This window comes from Balaenoptera ricei, chromosome 14 (genome assembly GCF_028023285.1).
Source record: "Balaenoptera ricei isolate mBalRic1 chromosome 14, mBalRic1.hap2, whole genome shotgun sequence".
In the NCBI taxonomy this organism is placed as follows: Eukaryota; Metazoa; Chordata; class Mammalia; order Artiodactyla; family Balaenopteridae; genus Balaenoptera; species Balaenoptera ricei.
Window position 1 is genome coordinate 94036833 of NC_082652.1, and position 16524 is coordinate 94053356.

Below are 16524 nucleotides of genomic sequence, written 5' to 3' on the forward strand. Positions count from 1 at the left end.
TTTTGACTGTTCCCATCACCATGTATTTTATTTATTTCAGCTAGATATTTACAGATATTTGCTGATACAAAAATACAAGGACCAGGCAGACCGAAAGTTGGGGCAATGCCACCCTCACTGCAAAACCCTCCAGCTCCTTGAGCTATGTGTACTTCCCCAAACGCTTTCTCAAAGGCTTTAAATAGTTGAAAATATCTCCACATGAGAACGACTCCGCGGCACCGCGTGCACCAGGGCTGGGCGAGGGCTCAGTATCTGTACTTGGTGGAGTAGTCCTTCGGGGACACGACCAGGCCGCGACCCTTCCGGGCCCCCCGGTACACCGTCTCGATGATGTCGATCATCTCCTGCTTGTCTTCCATGGCCCAGTTGATCTTGTTGTTGTTGCCGGTGCCCAGGTCGATCATGATGTGCTTGTTCCTGTAGGTTGGGGAAAGGGGGTCGATGCTCGTGAAAGTCCTTCTGAAACAGAATCCCATGAAAAACATACCTGTATCTCCCACCGTGAACAAGGACACACACAATCAAGAGCGTCCACCACTGTTCAGCAGGCTGGAAACCACCTAAACGCTGCTTAAAGAAACACACAGCTCCTTCCTCGTGCTCTGCACTCCCTAAGACCAACAACCCACAGGGCAGTCAAGGCCAAAGGACACAGCTTCAGTCACCTGGAAAGACAACCTGTTTTCCAGAGGGCTGCACTAATTTACCTGAAAAAAACAATGTATGCATTTGTCATGGTGTTCTTGTGAACACTTGGTGTAAATTTTATTGAAAGCCATACTAATTGTGAGATAAATATGATGTTCTGCATTTCTATAATTCTTCGTAGACTGAGCTTTCAAGACGCTTCTTTCTGAAATGAATTTATACGTGCACTGTATAAAATAAAGACATTAACGCGTGTTGTACCAGCTGCACTGACTTTTATCAATTTAGCTTCCTGTTTCTGCAAGGTTGTGCGTCTGGCCCCCCGCTGCTGTTCCGTGGTGCGTGCCCCATCCACCCTGAGGTCACAGCGTGGCCTCCTTTCAGCCAGGGCGAGCTTCCAAAAGGCAGACCTGATGCTTCTCTCTTGCTGCAAACACTCACTTCCAGGAACCTTCCAAGTCCACACACTGGCCCAGGAAACCGGGCATCTGGGCCCCGCCCCGCTCTCCCCTCGGCACCCGCCACTCCCCAGCCCTCAGCTGTCCGTCCCCCCTCACCCTTGCAGGTCCCCAAACGGGCGGCGTGCGCTGCCCTGTGGCCCTGCCTGCGCTCGCCCCTGCTGGGATGCACGTGCTCATGCCAACCTTATCCAGCAGCCTTTGAGCACTCCCATCACCCTGTTGCACTCAGTGTCTGTGCCTCTGTAAATACCTGTTGCAATACTGTGATTTATAGGAAAAATATATACTTGGTCACTCAGAAGAACATATTTCTCATATGTATTTGGTCTTCACCCACAGATCCTGGCTCACAGCTGCCAAAACCTTCGGAATTTCCTGCAATAAGAGTGATGGGATATTTGGACTCTAGTCCTCAGTTCCTGAAGACACTTTAGGGCCATAAAGGTGAAACAGGTGCATAAGCACCCTTTCTGTCACAGTGAGTTTGTTAATGAAGGTGACTTCTAGATCCCACCAGCAGGGTGTCCAAGAATCGCCTGTTGGCGTAGGGAAGCCTGCACACACGCGCACACACACACACGTTGCAACTGGGCCTGGGAACCGCTTTATCGCCTGTCCCCTTGCATCTCCCTGGTTCCCTGTGCTAATTTACTCAGCTGTCGCCATCAGATGACGGTCTGTGATAGGAGGAACCCTGTCTTATCTGACTTAATGTCCCAGCACTAGACACAAAAGCCAGCAGGACTCTATACGTATATATCCTTGATGAATAAATTAATTAAAATACTGTTATTACTTGTCTTAGAAACCTGGAATCCTGGGTCGCAGAAACAGTAGAGGGTTTTGTCCCCTTTTCCAAGTGCAGCATCAGTCCTAAACTATCAAAACACACGATGGCCACAGAGCCACTCGACTCCTTTCTGCAACCTCCTTCCCCATCAGGGCAGCCGCCCAGGTGGGCCCTACACAGTGCGGTGCCCACGGCCCACCTGGAGGGCTCTGGGAAAACGTGAGGAGCGCGGCAGAGAAGGCCGGGATTGCCTTAAACAGCCTGTTAGTGGAAACGTGGGCTTGGAAGGAAGTGGGGACGCGTTTCGGGGAGTGGAGGAAAGGGATCCTTGCTGCCCAGTGGCAGAGAGTCTGTGCCGCTCCAAAGTCATGAGCACGGACCCCAGCCGAGGACACGTAAGCAACGTCTTGAAGGTGCCGCCTGGTTTCGTGCTGCTTATGGTAAAAGGAGGGAGACAAACCGGAGTAAGATCCGTTAACCCACAAGATTTCTCAGCCTCTCCAGATAGCAAAAGATGCTGAAATCCAGAAACGGCTGCTGAACTGTGGACACAGAGGCCACACCACCTTCTGCTGAAACCTAGAAAAGACCTAAAAGTCAGAATGTTCAGTCACAGGACAGGATCTTCCCCCAGGAAGCAGCCATCGGGCAGAGGGCAGCCCCGGTGCCCAGGACAGAAACCCGACTTGCTCAGGCTGAGAGGGACAGAGCACGCAGTGAGAGGAGTTGATGCAACCCAAAATGCTGCCGGCAGCAAGCAGGTTAAAAATGAACCAGCTGCAAACGCCTTTCATAAACAAGGCAGAAAAAACTGGGTAGAACCCTCCCAGGGGCAGGCACTGGGCCAGGAGTATGACCCCAGCGCTGCATCAGAGCCCCCTTCCCAACCCTGACGCCCCCCGGTGAACCCAAATTGTTTCCTATGCCCGTCCCACACTGCGTCCTGGAGAGGGGGCCACAGATAAGGAGCTGTGTCCGGGAGCTGTGCTTAATGGGTCGCCTGAGAAGCCTCATCCACACCCAGTTTTGCACATGGGAGGGATATGACTCTTTGGGAGCCGGAGGGCAGGCTGCAGTAGGCAAAACGCTAAAATAGCCCCTGCTGCTTCCTGCCCCAATCCCTGGGGCTGTGCTACATGAGACACCACGCCTCTGATCAGTTACACTACACTGCAAAGGGAATTCCGCACGTGTCCCTAAGGTTACTCATCAGTTGATTTTAAAATAAAGAGACTCTCCTGGATTATTGGGTGAGTCTAATCCAATCACAAGTGCCCTCTGAAAGCAGAACAGGAAGTTGGAGCAGCTGTACGAAAAGGACTCAACTCACTGCTCAGGCCTTCGAAGACAGAGGGGCCTCTAGGAGCAGAGAGGGGCCCCGGCGGAAACAAACCTCAGACCCCCAGTCACCGGGAGATGGATCCAGCCCACAGCCCCCGTGAGCCAAGTGGATTCTTCCCTGACCAACTGCCTACATGACAGCCCAGCCCGCGGCTCCGGCCTTGTGAGACCCCGAGGCAGAACCCACTGAGCCTGCCTGGACTCTGCCCTACAGACCTTGAGCTCATAAATGGTGTCGTTTTCAGCCACCAAGTTTGTTACAGAAAATAGAAACCGAATACACACCCTGCACACTCCACCCAGACCTTCCTCGACCATTAGGGAGCTCTGCTTCTGCAGTATGGCCTAATGTTCATATTGCTACTTACTAACTTTTGTAGTAACAATAAACAGTACGAAATTTTGACAAGTAAAAACAGTATCAAATGGTGATTTCTTTCCAAATTAAACTTCCACAACGGAATTTTTTTTTCACTCATGATGTTACTTAACTTTATTATATAAATACCATCAAAGGTATTTGCATCTGCATCAGACTCTTGTGTACCTAACCAGTACCGTGTTTTCCTTTCATGCAAAGCCTGTCAATCATGGGTACAAATTAATTTAAGGCGATTAGGGAAAGTCTATTCCTTGAGCCAATGACTGACTGACTAGGGTACACAACAGAATCTTTCAGCTGATAAAAGATTTTTTACAAGATTTTGTATTTATAAGCAAAGTAATTAAGTACAGGTTTTCCTCTTGGATATCACAAAAGGATGCTAAATAGAGTCATTGATACATTTAAAAAGTGAGTTATTTTAAAGACATTTTTCATCAACAGATTAAATGTAAAGGTATCTTAAATTTCAGTAAGAACATCTTCCATTTAATAACACTTCCCCTAGGTTCCTGGGCAGTTATTTCAAAAGGGTAATTTGTTACTGAGTAAATGCTAAAACTGGAATTGTTACTTTCAAAATTATTTAAAAGATTGATTGCTGGTGATACAAACTATATTATGATATGACTACATAACCGACTTCCTCCTAAATAAAAGAATCTAAAGATATCTTGATTGCATTAGACTTCCAGACCATCTATTCAATTTAAACAACAACTTTAAGATAAGAGAACATACCTGAAGAAAAACATGACAGTGCACGGATCGTATAATTCATACATTTTGTTGAAGTCAGGTACTTCTGTAATATCCACAAGATAAATAACTGCGAAATTTTTAACCTAAAAGTAAAGGAGATTGGGGGAAAAAAACTAAAATAACAAATCAACTTTTTATTCTGTAAAAGCACATTCAAAAACAAAAACAGAAGAATTTGTGTATAACAGGACAATTTTCAAACTGACTCTGCAACATTTTTTCCCAGTAGAGCTGCCATGTAGGAAATTACTTCAAGAGGATCAGGGTCCTGAGCAACTGTCCATTAACATCTCATTTAATGTTTTTCAGAACAGCAAGTTATGAGAATCCTAAAGAAAATGTCCACAGATACATTATTCACGCTAATCTAGTAATAATCTATATGAACTTTTCCAATTCGTACTTTCACAAATACTGAATTACACACGTTAAACAACTGCTTTAAAACATGCCTTTGGAACTCAGACACACACTCCCCTCTTACTGAGGTCTGGACGCTTGCACAGACTAACGGCCTAACACCCCAAATCACACTGCAGGTAACTAAGGTTCTTTAATCTCTTCCGCAGCTGCAAGCTCATCAGAGAACATCTGGAAAACCCAGAAAACTGTAAATAAAACAACCTTCAACCCCAACACCCAGAGCTGACTGCTGAGAATATACTTTTACTATATTCTTTCCCATTTTTTCTGGTATATATGTTTATACTCTTTTAACAAAACGTGACCATAGAGTGATCACACTACAAGATTTTGCGTCCTGCTTTCACTGTGAGCATCCTCTTGTATGAATCACATACTTTACATAAGAGAAAAACAAAAACAGAATTTTATGGCTACATAACAGTTCACCAAGTGGCTATGCCATTATTTTTACCATTCTTCTGTTATTTTCTTCAACTTTTCATGAATATAAATAATTCAGATTTTCATTGATATCAATTATTCACATGTGAACATTATTACCCTTAAATTCATATACATACTTCATTATTTCCTAAGGATAAACACCTAAAATAGAATCTTTAGAACAAAAGACATGACATTTTAAAGGCTCCTTATAAATACTGTCTCAATGCCTTTTAGAAAGCTTATACCAATTTATATCATGGGTTGAATTATGTCCTTTCACCCCACAAGAAGATATACTGAAGTCCTGACCCCCAGTACTCAGAATGTGACCTGATCTGGAAAAAGGGTGCCTGCAGAGCTCAGGAGTGAAGGGCAAACGAGGTCATACTAGAGTCTGACCCCTAATCCAATCTGACTGGTGTTCCTATAGGAAAAGGGCCATGTGAGAACACACCAAGGGAGAAGCCACATGAACACGGAGGATTGGAGTCATGCACACCTATAAGCCAAGGAGTGCCACAGATCGTGGAAGACGCCAGGAGCTGGAAGAAACAAGAGGGGGTTCTCCCTTGAGGGTCTCAGAGGGAGCACGGCCCTGCTGACACCTCGATTCCGGACTTCTGACCTCCAGGCTGTGAGATAATAAATTCCTGTTGTTTTAATCTGCCCGGTTTGTGGTGCTTTGCTACAGCAGCCCCCGGAAATTCATAGAAAATGCACAACGTTTCTTCATATAAAACTAACTCTAAAAACCTAACTGTAGTTTACAGATGAAATAATATGGTAGTTGGGATTTGCTTTCAATACTTCAGCACGAAAAGTGTTTGAGGGGTTAAACGGTACAAGACTGACAAAATATTGGTGATTGCAATAGGTACAGAGGAGTTCACTGCCCTCTCCCCTTTACTTGGGAATGTGAAGAAGTATTTAACACGGAAATTTAAACCACCATCACCTAGAAAAAGGAGGGAAGGAAGTTTACATTTAGTGGGCACTCCTTCTGCGGACAGACCTCGGTGCTGGGGTAGGGGAAGAACAGGTGTCTCTCCCAGCCACCCCACATGGCCCTTTCCTGGTGAAAGGGGAGAACACACCTGCAGGAGGCGGAGAGAGGGAGCCGAGCACCACGTGTTCACGTGGCCGCAGGGGCCACCGAGGCGGAGGACCGGGCAAGCACAGCCACGCGCTGGCGGAACTGCTTCCTGGCAAAAGTTGCCCCGCTGGTTTTTAAGGTTCTGCCCACATCCAATTTCACTAAGCAGACATATTTTATTTCTTCCCACATAATAAAACAGATATTATAATTAAAAAGATAGATACTAACATCACAGTGTAACCAAACACACACACACACACACACACATCTGCCTCCTAAAGCATAAAATGACAATCCAACAAGAGTCCCAGACACCCTTCAATCCAACGAAAGCCAATTGGTTCTGGTTCCTAGAACCTCCGAATCTCCAAGTTAAAGCAGAAATTGACCGGAGAAACCACATTCTCTTAAAAGTTACTAGAATATATCTCAACTAGTTCATGTATAAGGACATTCAACTACCCCAACTCAATGTCATATAATTTTCACACTGTAAACGCTGGTTTTTATGTGAGACTTTCTAAAAAGGCCTTATTTTCTTTTGCCTTCAGTGATGAGTAAGAAAACCGTAGCTCATTCAGAAGCAAAAAACAACTGACACTACAGGATTTCATTTTCTCTTCCCCGCCACATAAATCACATCATGGTCAACGTGAAGCCTCACAAGGTCGGGAACCACACCTGCGATATTTATTGAAAGAATGAACTTTAGAAATAAACTTATATTTCAAAATTCAGGAAATATATTATTGTCACTATGGCCTTAATTACCTAGTCCTGAGTTCTAACAGACCTGCATTAAGAGATGGTCTGGTCCCGCTTCTTCCTTAGAGGAGGTGCCCTGATGGGCCCTCCAGCGCCTGCAGCTCTGGGAGGAGAAGGCCCACAGCACCAGCTGGCCTTTCTCTCATTCTGTGACCCTCCCAGCTTCCCTCCTCTGGAAGAGCTTCTCCTAAAGGGGGTTGCACGGATTCTATCATGATGCTTTCTACATGGGCTGAACTATCTCTCCAGAATGTTTCACATCAATTAATGAATCTGCAATTAACTATAACCCTTGTGTATTTTTTATATAAAACTGAAATAAGCTAGGTGTCTATGATCTTTTCTCCATTTAAAACATGTCCATTTTGAAAACATAGAAATGGAATGGAAACATCACTGCTTTGTTTCCAGCCCAGTGTTTTTAAAACAAGTTATATAATTTAAACGTACATGACAATCAGGAAATTCCCTGGCGGTCCAGTGGTTAGGACTTGGCGCTTTCACTGCCAGGGCCTGAGTTCAATCCCCGGTTGGGGAACTAAAATCACACAGCCACGCAGCCCGGCCAAAAAAAAAAAAAAAAAAAAAAGTATATGACAGTCAAATAAAATCAATAGTATATAAGTGCTTTAAAATGAAAAGTAAATGTTTCCCTTTCCCCAGACCCACATGTTCTCTTGTGAGAAAACTGCATACATTCTGCTTTTCTCCAGCTAATGTCATTAACCAATGTTTCCCCATGTCATTAAATAAAGCTCTTAGGAAATCATTTTTAATGGTCAAATAATATCCCATCCAGGGGAGAAGATGCTCCACTTTAAATCCTAACGCCCCATTTCTGAGCCCGGACAAACTACTTTGTGGCACCTGCCTCGGGGAGCTGCCGTGAGGACCACACAGGGAGTCCATTTCCCGCCTATCACCGTGACTGGCCCACGTGCCACACGCTGGAGATTACGGTCATAAGCTGCTCCCCCTTCACGGGGCATCGCGGTTCTTTGCAGCTTTGCTACCAATCGCAGCAACAGCCTCAGGGAGCCTAAGGCATGGCTGTCCTTCGGGCTCTTCACCCAATGCCGAGCTGCTTCCCAGGGGCGGTACCAGCTTCACTTCTGCCTGAGTGTTAGATCGGCTTTCAACATACGCCCTAAGAGTTAGACCTTTGATACACCTGAAAAATGACAGTACACTATTTTAACGTGCGCTTCTTTGAAGTTTATTTAACCGTTGGAATTCCCTCGTTTTTTCCAGTTCTGTGCCCATTTATCCACAGGGGTCTTAACCTTTTTAAATGGTACTTTAAACTGACCTGCAGGAGTCTACAGTATCTACAATAATATTTTGCCCACTATATTTGCAGTAATGTTAACCAGCTGTTGAAGAGTATTTTTTTTTAAATCAAGAACCAGATGTACAAATTTCCCTTCTATTATCAAGTTGTTTTCTAGTGTATGTTCTTTTGATTGTCTAAAATAGTAACTATCCTTTCCAACCCTGCTGCCACACATTTTACAAGCAGGCTGCTTCTTCAGCAAGTCAGTGATTACGCAGTTCAGTGGTCCCGCGTGCCGCCAGGTGCCTCCAGGTTAATGTAACTCGTGCAAATCACCAAGGCTGAAGGCCGTCGGTGCTGCCAGCCACCCTTCCGCCTCCTGTACAGAGCTCCTCCACTAGCTAAGAACCCACCTAAAATTCTGGAAAAAAAGTTCCTGACTGTCAGTTGGCACTATGTATTTCTGAAGTGTCAATTTTTACATTTTTAGATAGTTCACTTCAAAGCCATCAAAAAACTGCATGATAACTTCATTTTCTCAAATTACTGTTTGCCCTGATTGGCTGTTGGTTCCTATGAGATTCCTCTTTTGAGCATAAATTTCTGCTGATTCAACCTACTTTATCTCATGCTTAAGAATGACCCCCGAAGTCATTCCTAAGTAGTTCCATGAATACATTTACCTTATGTACAATCTAATTAGCACGTATGGCTATGAGATAGTATCACTGAGGTTTTGCATATTTTAAACTCTATCTGTATGAGCTTTTTAAACAGACCAAAAAAATTAAACATCCCACTTATTCTTAAATATAATGGGATTTAGAAACAGTGAGCTGCGGCAAAGTGCGTTCCTACAAAATGGCAAGACAGCTCAGAAGTACACAAAATAGTCTCACTTTGGAGCTGTGCGTAAAATCACCCACTAAACAGGAACCTTTATTTTGGTTATCACTCTACCAAACTCCAGGCATCTGTCAAATCTTTAAACATATCTCTATGTTTTCCGTACAGCTCAAAACGAGCGCAGCATGCGGCGGGGCTGGAGCTACCAAGCAGCGAGTCGGTGAGCCCCGTTCCAGGAGGGACAGTGCGGTCAAGGCCAGCCTCAGCACTGGGACTCTTACTCACTTTAAAACAGCTGGGGTATCCAAACAGGGCTCGCAACAAGACGAGGAAGATCCCCCATTATCTGCCGTTTCTGCAGAGGGAGATAGACAGTTAAATTGTTCTTTATACTAAAACCTTAAATTTCAAAAATTCCTGTTGCGCTTCCCCGAAAAGGGCTTCCAGAATTATAAACTCATATTCTGCCCTTATACTAAGTAGAAAATAAAACATTAATAGTCTTGTAATGCATTTCAAGCTTGCATTCTGAATAACTATACTATAATATAGTATTGAAAGTTTATTAAAATAGAAATCCAAGTTTTGGACAAAAGAAATGGAAGAACTTAAAAGACCAAAGAAAAGCACTCAAAGTGAGCCCAGTTAAACTGTACCAAGAGAGCACGTCTGCTAGTACTACAGCGATTTGGTCTCTGACTGATATATAGGGATTAGAAAAGAACAGTTCCGGTAAAAGTCCCTAAAAACTTACACTGACACAAAATCTGCCTCCTAGCTAAGAGCACCTCGCTGCGTTTTGCTCAGATATGAAGAGCAAACAACCCTCGCGCCTCTGCCATCCTAGCCTCGTGCTGGGGGCAACCGGGTCTGGACAGCCCCTGGTGCTCATGCGCCACCTGCAAGGCAGAATCCAGAACACACACCGAAGTTACTTCAGGGTCAACACAGCAGTGATTCGCTCATTGAACAGTCTCTTTGTCCATCTTCACTGCAGTCTGCAGTCTCTGCCCTTGACTACTGCAGCTTAAGCCACGCAGACACGACTTCCTGGCACCACCTCACTCTTGACCTCTGACGGGACTGGGAGGACCCCTGGGGGAGAATCCTGCCCTCCTGAGTTCCCCAGGCACCTCCTCAAGCTCCCTCAATGTCTTGGCGCCCAAGAGGAAGAAGAGGGGATTCTGAAAGTCATGTTAGAATTCCCTGGGGAGCTTCTTTAAAAAGCCCTTTCTGGACCTCGCCCCATACCTGTAGAATCAGGATCTCTGAGATGCACTTTGGTAAGTATTCCAAGCGATACTTATGCTGACAGACACAGAAGGACAGTCCCTAATGTTCACAAGGCCACCTCCCCCAACTCTGCCTGTCCCACCAAATAGGAGATAGTGAAAATTACCGATGGCAGGTCAGATAATTTTTCCTTTCCTAAATACAAAATATATCCTTACACCTGTTACTCTTTACTCAAAGGCATTATTTTAACCCAGCCCATATTAGCATATCCTACTCCTGTGAAAGAAAAGATGGCTTCAATGTTTCTTACTTTTACTCTTCATTAAAATGAATAACCTCTCAAATTATTATGGAATATTAATAAGTTAAATATTTTATTAACATCCTTTTGCCTTTTGCCCTATTGCTACACCTGCAAAAATCTAAATTAAAGTTATCTTAGAATCCCTATGAGACAATTATAGAAAAAGAATTAAGTCCTGGTTATTCAACAGTGCCCTACAATTGCACTTTATTGTCAGCAAACAAAGGCCACAGACAATCCAGTGTACTAAATTTAAGAATTAGGAAAATTAGCTCTAACAAGTATAGTTCTACTTTCTCCCAATGTTTCCTGCATTTCAGTCACTCTAAGCTATAAATCGAGTCACTTAAAAGAGCACGGGTGGGGGCTTCCCTGGTGGTGCAGTGGTTAAGAATCTGCCTGCCAATGCAGAGGACATGGGTTCGAGCCCTGATCTGGGAAGATCCCACATGCCACGGAGCAACTAAGCCCGTGAGCCACAACTACTGAGCCTGCGCGTCTGGAGCCTGTGCTTCGCAATGGGAGAGGCCGCGACAGTGAGAGGCCCGCGCACCGCGATGAAGAGTGGTCCCCACTCGCCGCAAATGGAGAAAGCCCTCGCACAGAAACGAAGACCCAACACAGCCAAAAATAAAAAATAAATAAATTATAAAAGAGCACGGGTGGGGTAAAGAACCGATCCAAAGAAAAAGAACGGGATTTACTATGCTATCAACATAAATGTTCTGCTTTATAAACGCAACAAATAAACATGGTACCAAAAAAAGGACAATCCTTTTAAACTAAGCTATTCAAACTAAACTAAACTAAACTAAGCGTATTCCTACGCTCCTGCCAAAGTCTGCAAATGTGTTTTGCTCTGGGCACTACAGATGTAAATTTTTGAAAACACCCTCTCAGTTAAAACCCCTGTAAGTTAATAGGAATTATGAACTTCTTTAGGGGGGAGAGATCATGAACTTCTTTAAAATTTGAAAATCTATGGAAAATTCTCCCAGAAAAGAACATAAGCTATTCTGACCAATTTCAGGGAGCCCATCCTCACATCCCAAGGGAAGACTGTCCATTTGTGAATCCTACTGCTTCTCTTTCACCGGTGAACGTGCCGCACTTTTAAATCTTACCGGCAAAGCCATCCAGCATGATGAAATGACCAAACCGAAGGCGGGACGCGTTGGGAGGCGGGGCTGCGTTACCTTTTCAGCTATGCTGTACAGAACCTCGTCCATCTTCATACAAGTAGGGTCCCAGTCGTGTCCAAACCGAATGACGACCACGCGGTCTTCTTCCGAGAGGATGGCCTGATCCACTTGCCAGCCATTGTGTAGGTGCGGGAGCATGTACGACATCTTGGGGCCGACGGGTCTGCGGGAGGGAACCACCGGCCAGCTCCTCCCGGCTCCAGCGCGGCGCACCCACGGGGCCCCCCACCCCACGGAGACCCCACCCCACGGGGCCTCACCCCGCGGGGCAGTCGGTGCGCTGCCGGGAAGGCCAGGCCCGCGTCCGCCTCGTCCCCGGACCCCGACCCCACCAACGGATCGCCTCCGCCCCGCGGCCCAGAACCCAGGGCGAAGGGACCCCTGGGGCCGTACACCCACGCCTCCCTCGCCGCCCGCTCCGGCCGTCGGCCCGGCACGCACACTGGGCCCTGCGGCTCAGCGGTCCTTCCGGGCGTGGACGCGCGCCCGCAGTGCGTGCGCGCCGGCGAGTGCGTGCGCGCGCCCCGGGCCGGGGCCTGGGGGCCAAGTGGGCGCCGCAGTGATGGGCGTGGCTGGGAGGTCCTTATCGTGAGCGGCTCAGAGGCGGCTCGGCTGGATAGGGCTGGTCCAGACCTGCTCCCTCTCCGGTCAGTCCATAGGAGTCTGAGCTCCTACGGTGCCACCGGGGCCCGGGGCGGACGGACCGGCCCGCCGGGACCCCGGGGTGGACGGAGAGGATGGCATCGCTGAGGAAGGGCTCGTCCCCGTTTACCCCCAGACGAAGTCCCCCAAATTAATCATTTTGGCGGTCACGCTTTCCAGATGTAAACACAGTTGCTTTACTCGTCAAAAGCAAGTAATTAACAGAGGAGTCCTGGTAAGACTCACATGCGCCCAAATAATTTATTTAAATTAGTAAGTATTTCTAAACATTTTTTATCGTGGTAAAATATATATAATATAAAATTTACCATTTTAGCCGTATAGTTCAGTGGCATCGTTGACATCCTTGTACAGCCATCACCACTCCAAATACTTCTTTTGTTAAAAAGCTTTGTTGAGGTATTATTCACATACCATAAAGTGATTCCCCCATTTCAAATAAGATGGGTTTTCCCAGAGTTGTGGAACGGTACAGTCTGATCATGGAAAATTTTCATCACCCCAAATCCTGTACTCATTAGCAGTCAGTACCATACTCCTCCCATCCCTTTGGCTTTTGTCAGCTACTAATGTATCCTAGACATTTCACGTAAATGGAAGCATAAGTATGTAGTCTTTTGTGACTGACTTCGTTCACTTAGCCTAATACTCTCAAGGTTCACCCACACTGTAGCAGGCATCAGCACACTTGACGCTTGAGCAACAGGGGTTTGAACTTACACATGTACTATGTGTACTACATGATCTGCAGTTGGTTAAATCTGCAGATGGGGAACCGCGGATATGAAGGGCCAACTGGAAAATTTTGCGTGGATTTCTGGCTTCACAGAGGGTCGTGGTTGAAGGGTCAACTGCACTTGGTTCCTTTTTGTTGCTGATTAATCTATTGTTTGGATATATTGCATTTTATCTCTCCATCAGTTAATTGACATCAGGGTTGTTTCCACTCTTTGGCTGTTACGAAAAATGCTGCTATGAACATTTGGGTACAAGTTTTTGCATGGATTTTAAGTCTTCATTTCTCTTGGGTATGCAGGTGGCGTGGTTGAATCATGTGATAATTATGTTTACTGTTTTGAGATATTGCCAAACTGTATTTAAAAGCGGCTATACCGTTTTACATTTCCAACTGCAATGTGGTGGGGTTGGATTTCTCCACATCTTTGTCTACTCTTGTTATTTGTGTGTTTTTGTTTTTGTTTTTTTACAATGATATCCTGGTAGTTGTGAAGTGATGTCTTATTATGGTTTTGACTTGCATTTCCCTAGTGGCTAGAGATATAGAGTATCTTTTAATATACTTATTGGCAATTTGGAGAAATGTCTATTCATCTCCTTTGGCCACTTAAAAATGGATTAGTTGTCTTTTTATTATTGAGTTGGAAGAGTTCTTTATATATTCTGGATAGAAATTCCTCATCAGATATATGATATGAAAATATTTCCTCCCATTTTATGAATTGACTTTTCACTTTTTATTGGTATCATTTGCAGCATAAAACTTTTAAATTTTGATTAAGTCCAAGGTATCTGTTTTTCCCTTTGTTGCTTGTGCTTTTGGTACCGTGTCTGAGAAACCATTGCCTAACTCAAGATCATGAATATTTATTCCTCTTTTCTTCTTAGACTTTTAAAGTTTTAACTCTTACTTTTAGGTCTATGATCATTGTGAATAAATTTTTATGTATGGTGTTAGGTAGGTGTCCAACTCTATTCTTTTGGTTTTTTGTTTTGTTTTGGCGGTGCCACGCGGCTTGTGGGATCTTAGTTCCCCCACCAGGGATTGACAGCTCTGTTCTTTTGTATGTGGATATCCAGGTGTCCCAGCACCATTTATTGGAAAGAGTTTTCTTTCCCCATCAAATTGACTTGGCTTCCTTGTTGAAAATCAATTGACTTTAAATATAAGGATTTATTTCTGTAGTCTCAATTCAATTCCATTGATCTATATGTCTAGCCTTATGTCAGTACCACACTGTCTTGATTAGTGTAGCTTCGTGATAAGTTTTGAAATCAGGAAGTGTAAGTCCTCCGACTTTGTTCCTTGTCAAGATTGATTTGGCCATTCTGGGTCCCTTGCATTTCCGTATGATCTTTAGGATTAGTTTGTCAGTTTCTGCCAAAAAAAAAAAAAAAAAAGCATCTGGGATTTCGATAAGAATTGTGTTGAATCTGTACACCAATTTAGGGAGTATTGCCATCTTAACACTATTAAGTCTTCTAATCCATGGATATGGGATGTCTTTCCATTTATTTAGGCCTTCTTTAATTTTTATGACTTTTATAGTTTCCAGTATTCATGTCTTGCCCTTTTTATTAATTTTATTCCTAAATATTTTATTCCATTTGATGCTATTTAAATGGAATTGTTATTTGAAATATTTTCAGATTATTCATAATCAGTGTATAGAAATAGAATAGATTTTTGTGGGGGGAGGGAAGAATCATTTTTTATTTTTATTTTATTTTTTGAGTCTTTTACAGTTGTATCAACCACACATAATTCAATGGAAATTTTTAGTTACTCATCTTTATTGCCTTTCTAAAGCATATAACTTAGTCGTCATAGATATAAGCATTCTATGCCTTTTGTGCTCATACTTCGTAGTTTTATGGGACATTTAAATTATGTAACTTCAATAATCCACAAAATTTGCATAAACTGGTTTGGGATTAAATTCGATCACATATAATCCAATTGGTGACAGCAAAAATGCACAGATGTATGGGGAGCCGCTTGAGCATTCAGCTTGGTTTGTGAAGAGAGTGAAGAAATGCAGTTACTCCTAAGAATCTATTAGGTAGACGTCAGTTTGAAGATCTTTGAATGTATATGGAAAGTGATATTTGCATGCTTGTAGATTTTACAAATCTATGTTATCACACTGAATAAATATAGTAATACGGAGACTGCAAAAGAGAATCGATTTTTTTCATTTGTTTTTATTTTGTTTTTTCTCCAAGTTTTATTGAGATGTAATTGACATATAGTACTGTATAAGTTTAAGGTGTACAGCATAATGCTTTGACTTATGTACATCATGAAATGATTATCACAATAAGTTTAGTGTAGATGCAAAAGAAAAAGAAAAAATACTTTTTCCTTGTGATGAGAACTCTTAGGATTTATACTCTTAACAACTTTCATACATAATATAAAGCAGTATTAATTATATTAATCATGTTGTACATTACATCTCTAGTACTTATAACTGGAAGTTTGTACCTTCCGACCACCTTCTTACAATTCCCCCTCCCCCAACCCCCCACCACTGGTAACCACAAATCTTATCTGTTTTTCCATGAATTTTTTGTTTGTTTTTTGAAGTATAATTGACCTACAACACTATGTTAGTTCCTGGTGCACAACATAGTGATTTGATATTTCTGTATATCACAAAATACAATTGAGTTTTGTATAGTGATCTTGTAGTCTGCAACCTTGCTGGATCATTTATTATTTTGAATAGTTTTTTAGTGGATTCCTTGGGATTTTCTATATATAAGATCATATGATTTGCAAACAGGGACAGTTTACTTCTTCCCTTCCAATCTGGATGCTTTTTATTTTTTCCTTGTCTAACTGCCCTAAAACATTCAGTACAATGTTGAATAGAAGTGGCAAGAGCAGACATTTTGTCTTGTTCCTGATCCAAGTGGGGGAAGCATTCAGACTTTCACTGTTAAGTAGGATATTTATTGTGGGCTTTTCACAGATGCCCTTTATGAGGTTAAGGAAATTCTCTTCTATTCCTACTTTGTTGAGTGTTTTGTTTTTTTTTGTTTGTTTTTTTTTTAATCATGAAAGGTTGTTAGGTTTTGTCAGATGCTTTTTCTAGTGCATTTATTGAGATGATCATTTGAGTTTTGTCCTTTATTCTCTTAATATGGTGTACCACA

At 43.5% G+C, this 16524-nt stretch overlaps 1 protein-coding gene across 6 annotated transcripts; it reads right to left on the reverse strand.

Annotated features, from left to right (window-relative positions):
* On the reverse strand, positions 1–12473 carry TXNL4A (thioredoxin like 4A). Of its 6 annotated transcripts, none has more exons than XM_059894038.1 (4): positions 12403–12473; positions 11956–12124; positions 4367–4470; positions 1–420 (listed from the first exon to the last, which is right to left on the reverse strand). In XM_059894038.1, exons 2-4 carry the CDS (start codon positions 12106–12108, stop codon positions 249–251), a joined length of 429 nt encoding a protein of 142 aa, XP_059750021.1. In that variant the 5' UTR covers positions 12109–12124; positions 12403–12473; the 3' UTR covers positions 1–248. The 6 variants fall into 6 exon arrangements, with proteins under 6 accessions (XP_059750021.1, XP_059750022.1, XP_059750023.1 ...); XM_059894039.1 differs by having other exon boundaries at positions 12355–12438; XM_059894040.1 differs by lacking the exon at positions 12403–12473 and adding an exon at positions 12361–12379.
* Positions 12474–16524: the final 4051 nt, after the last annotated feature.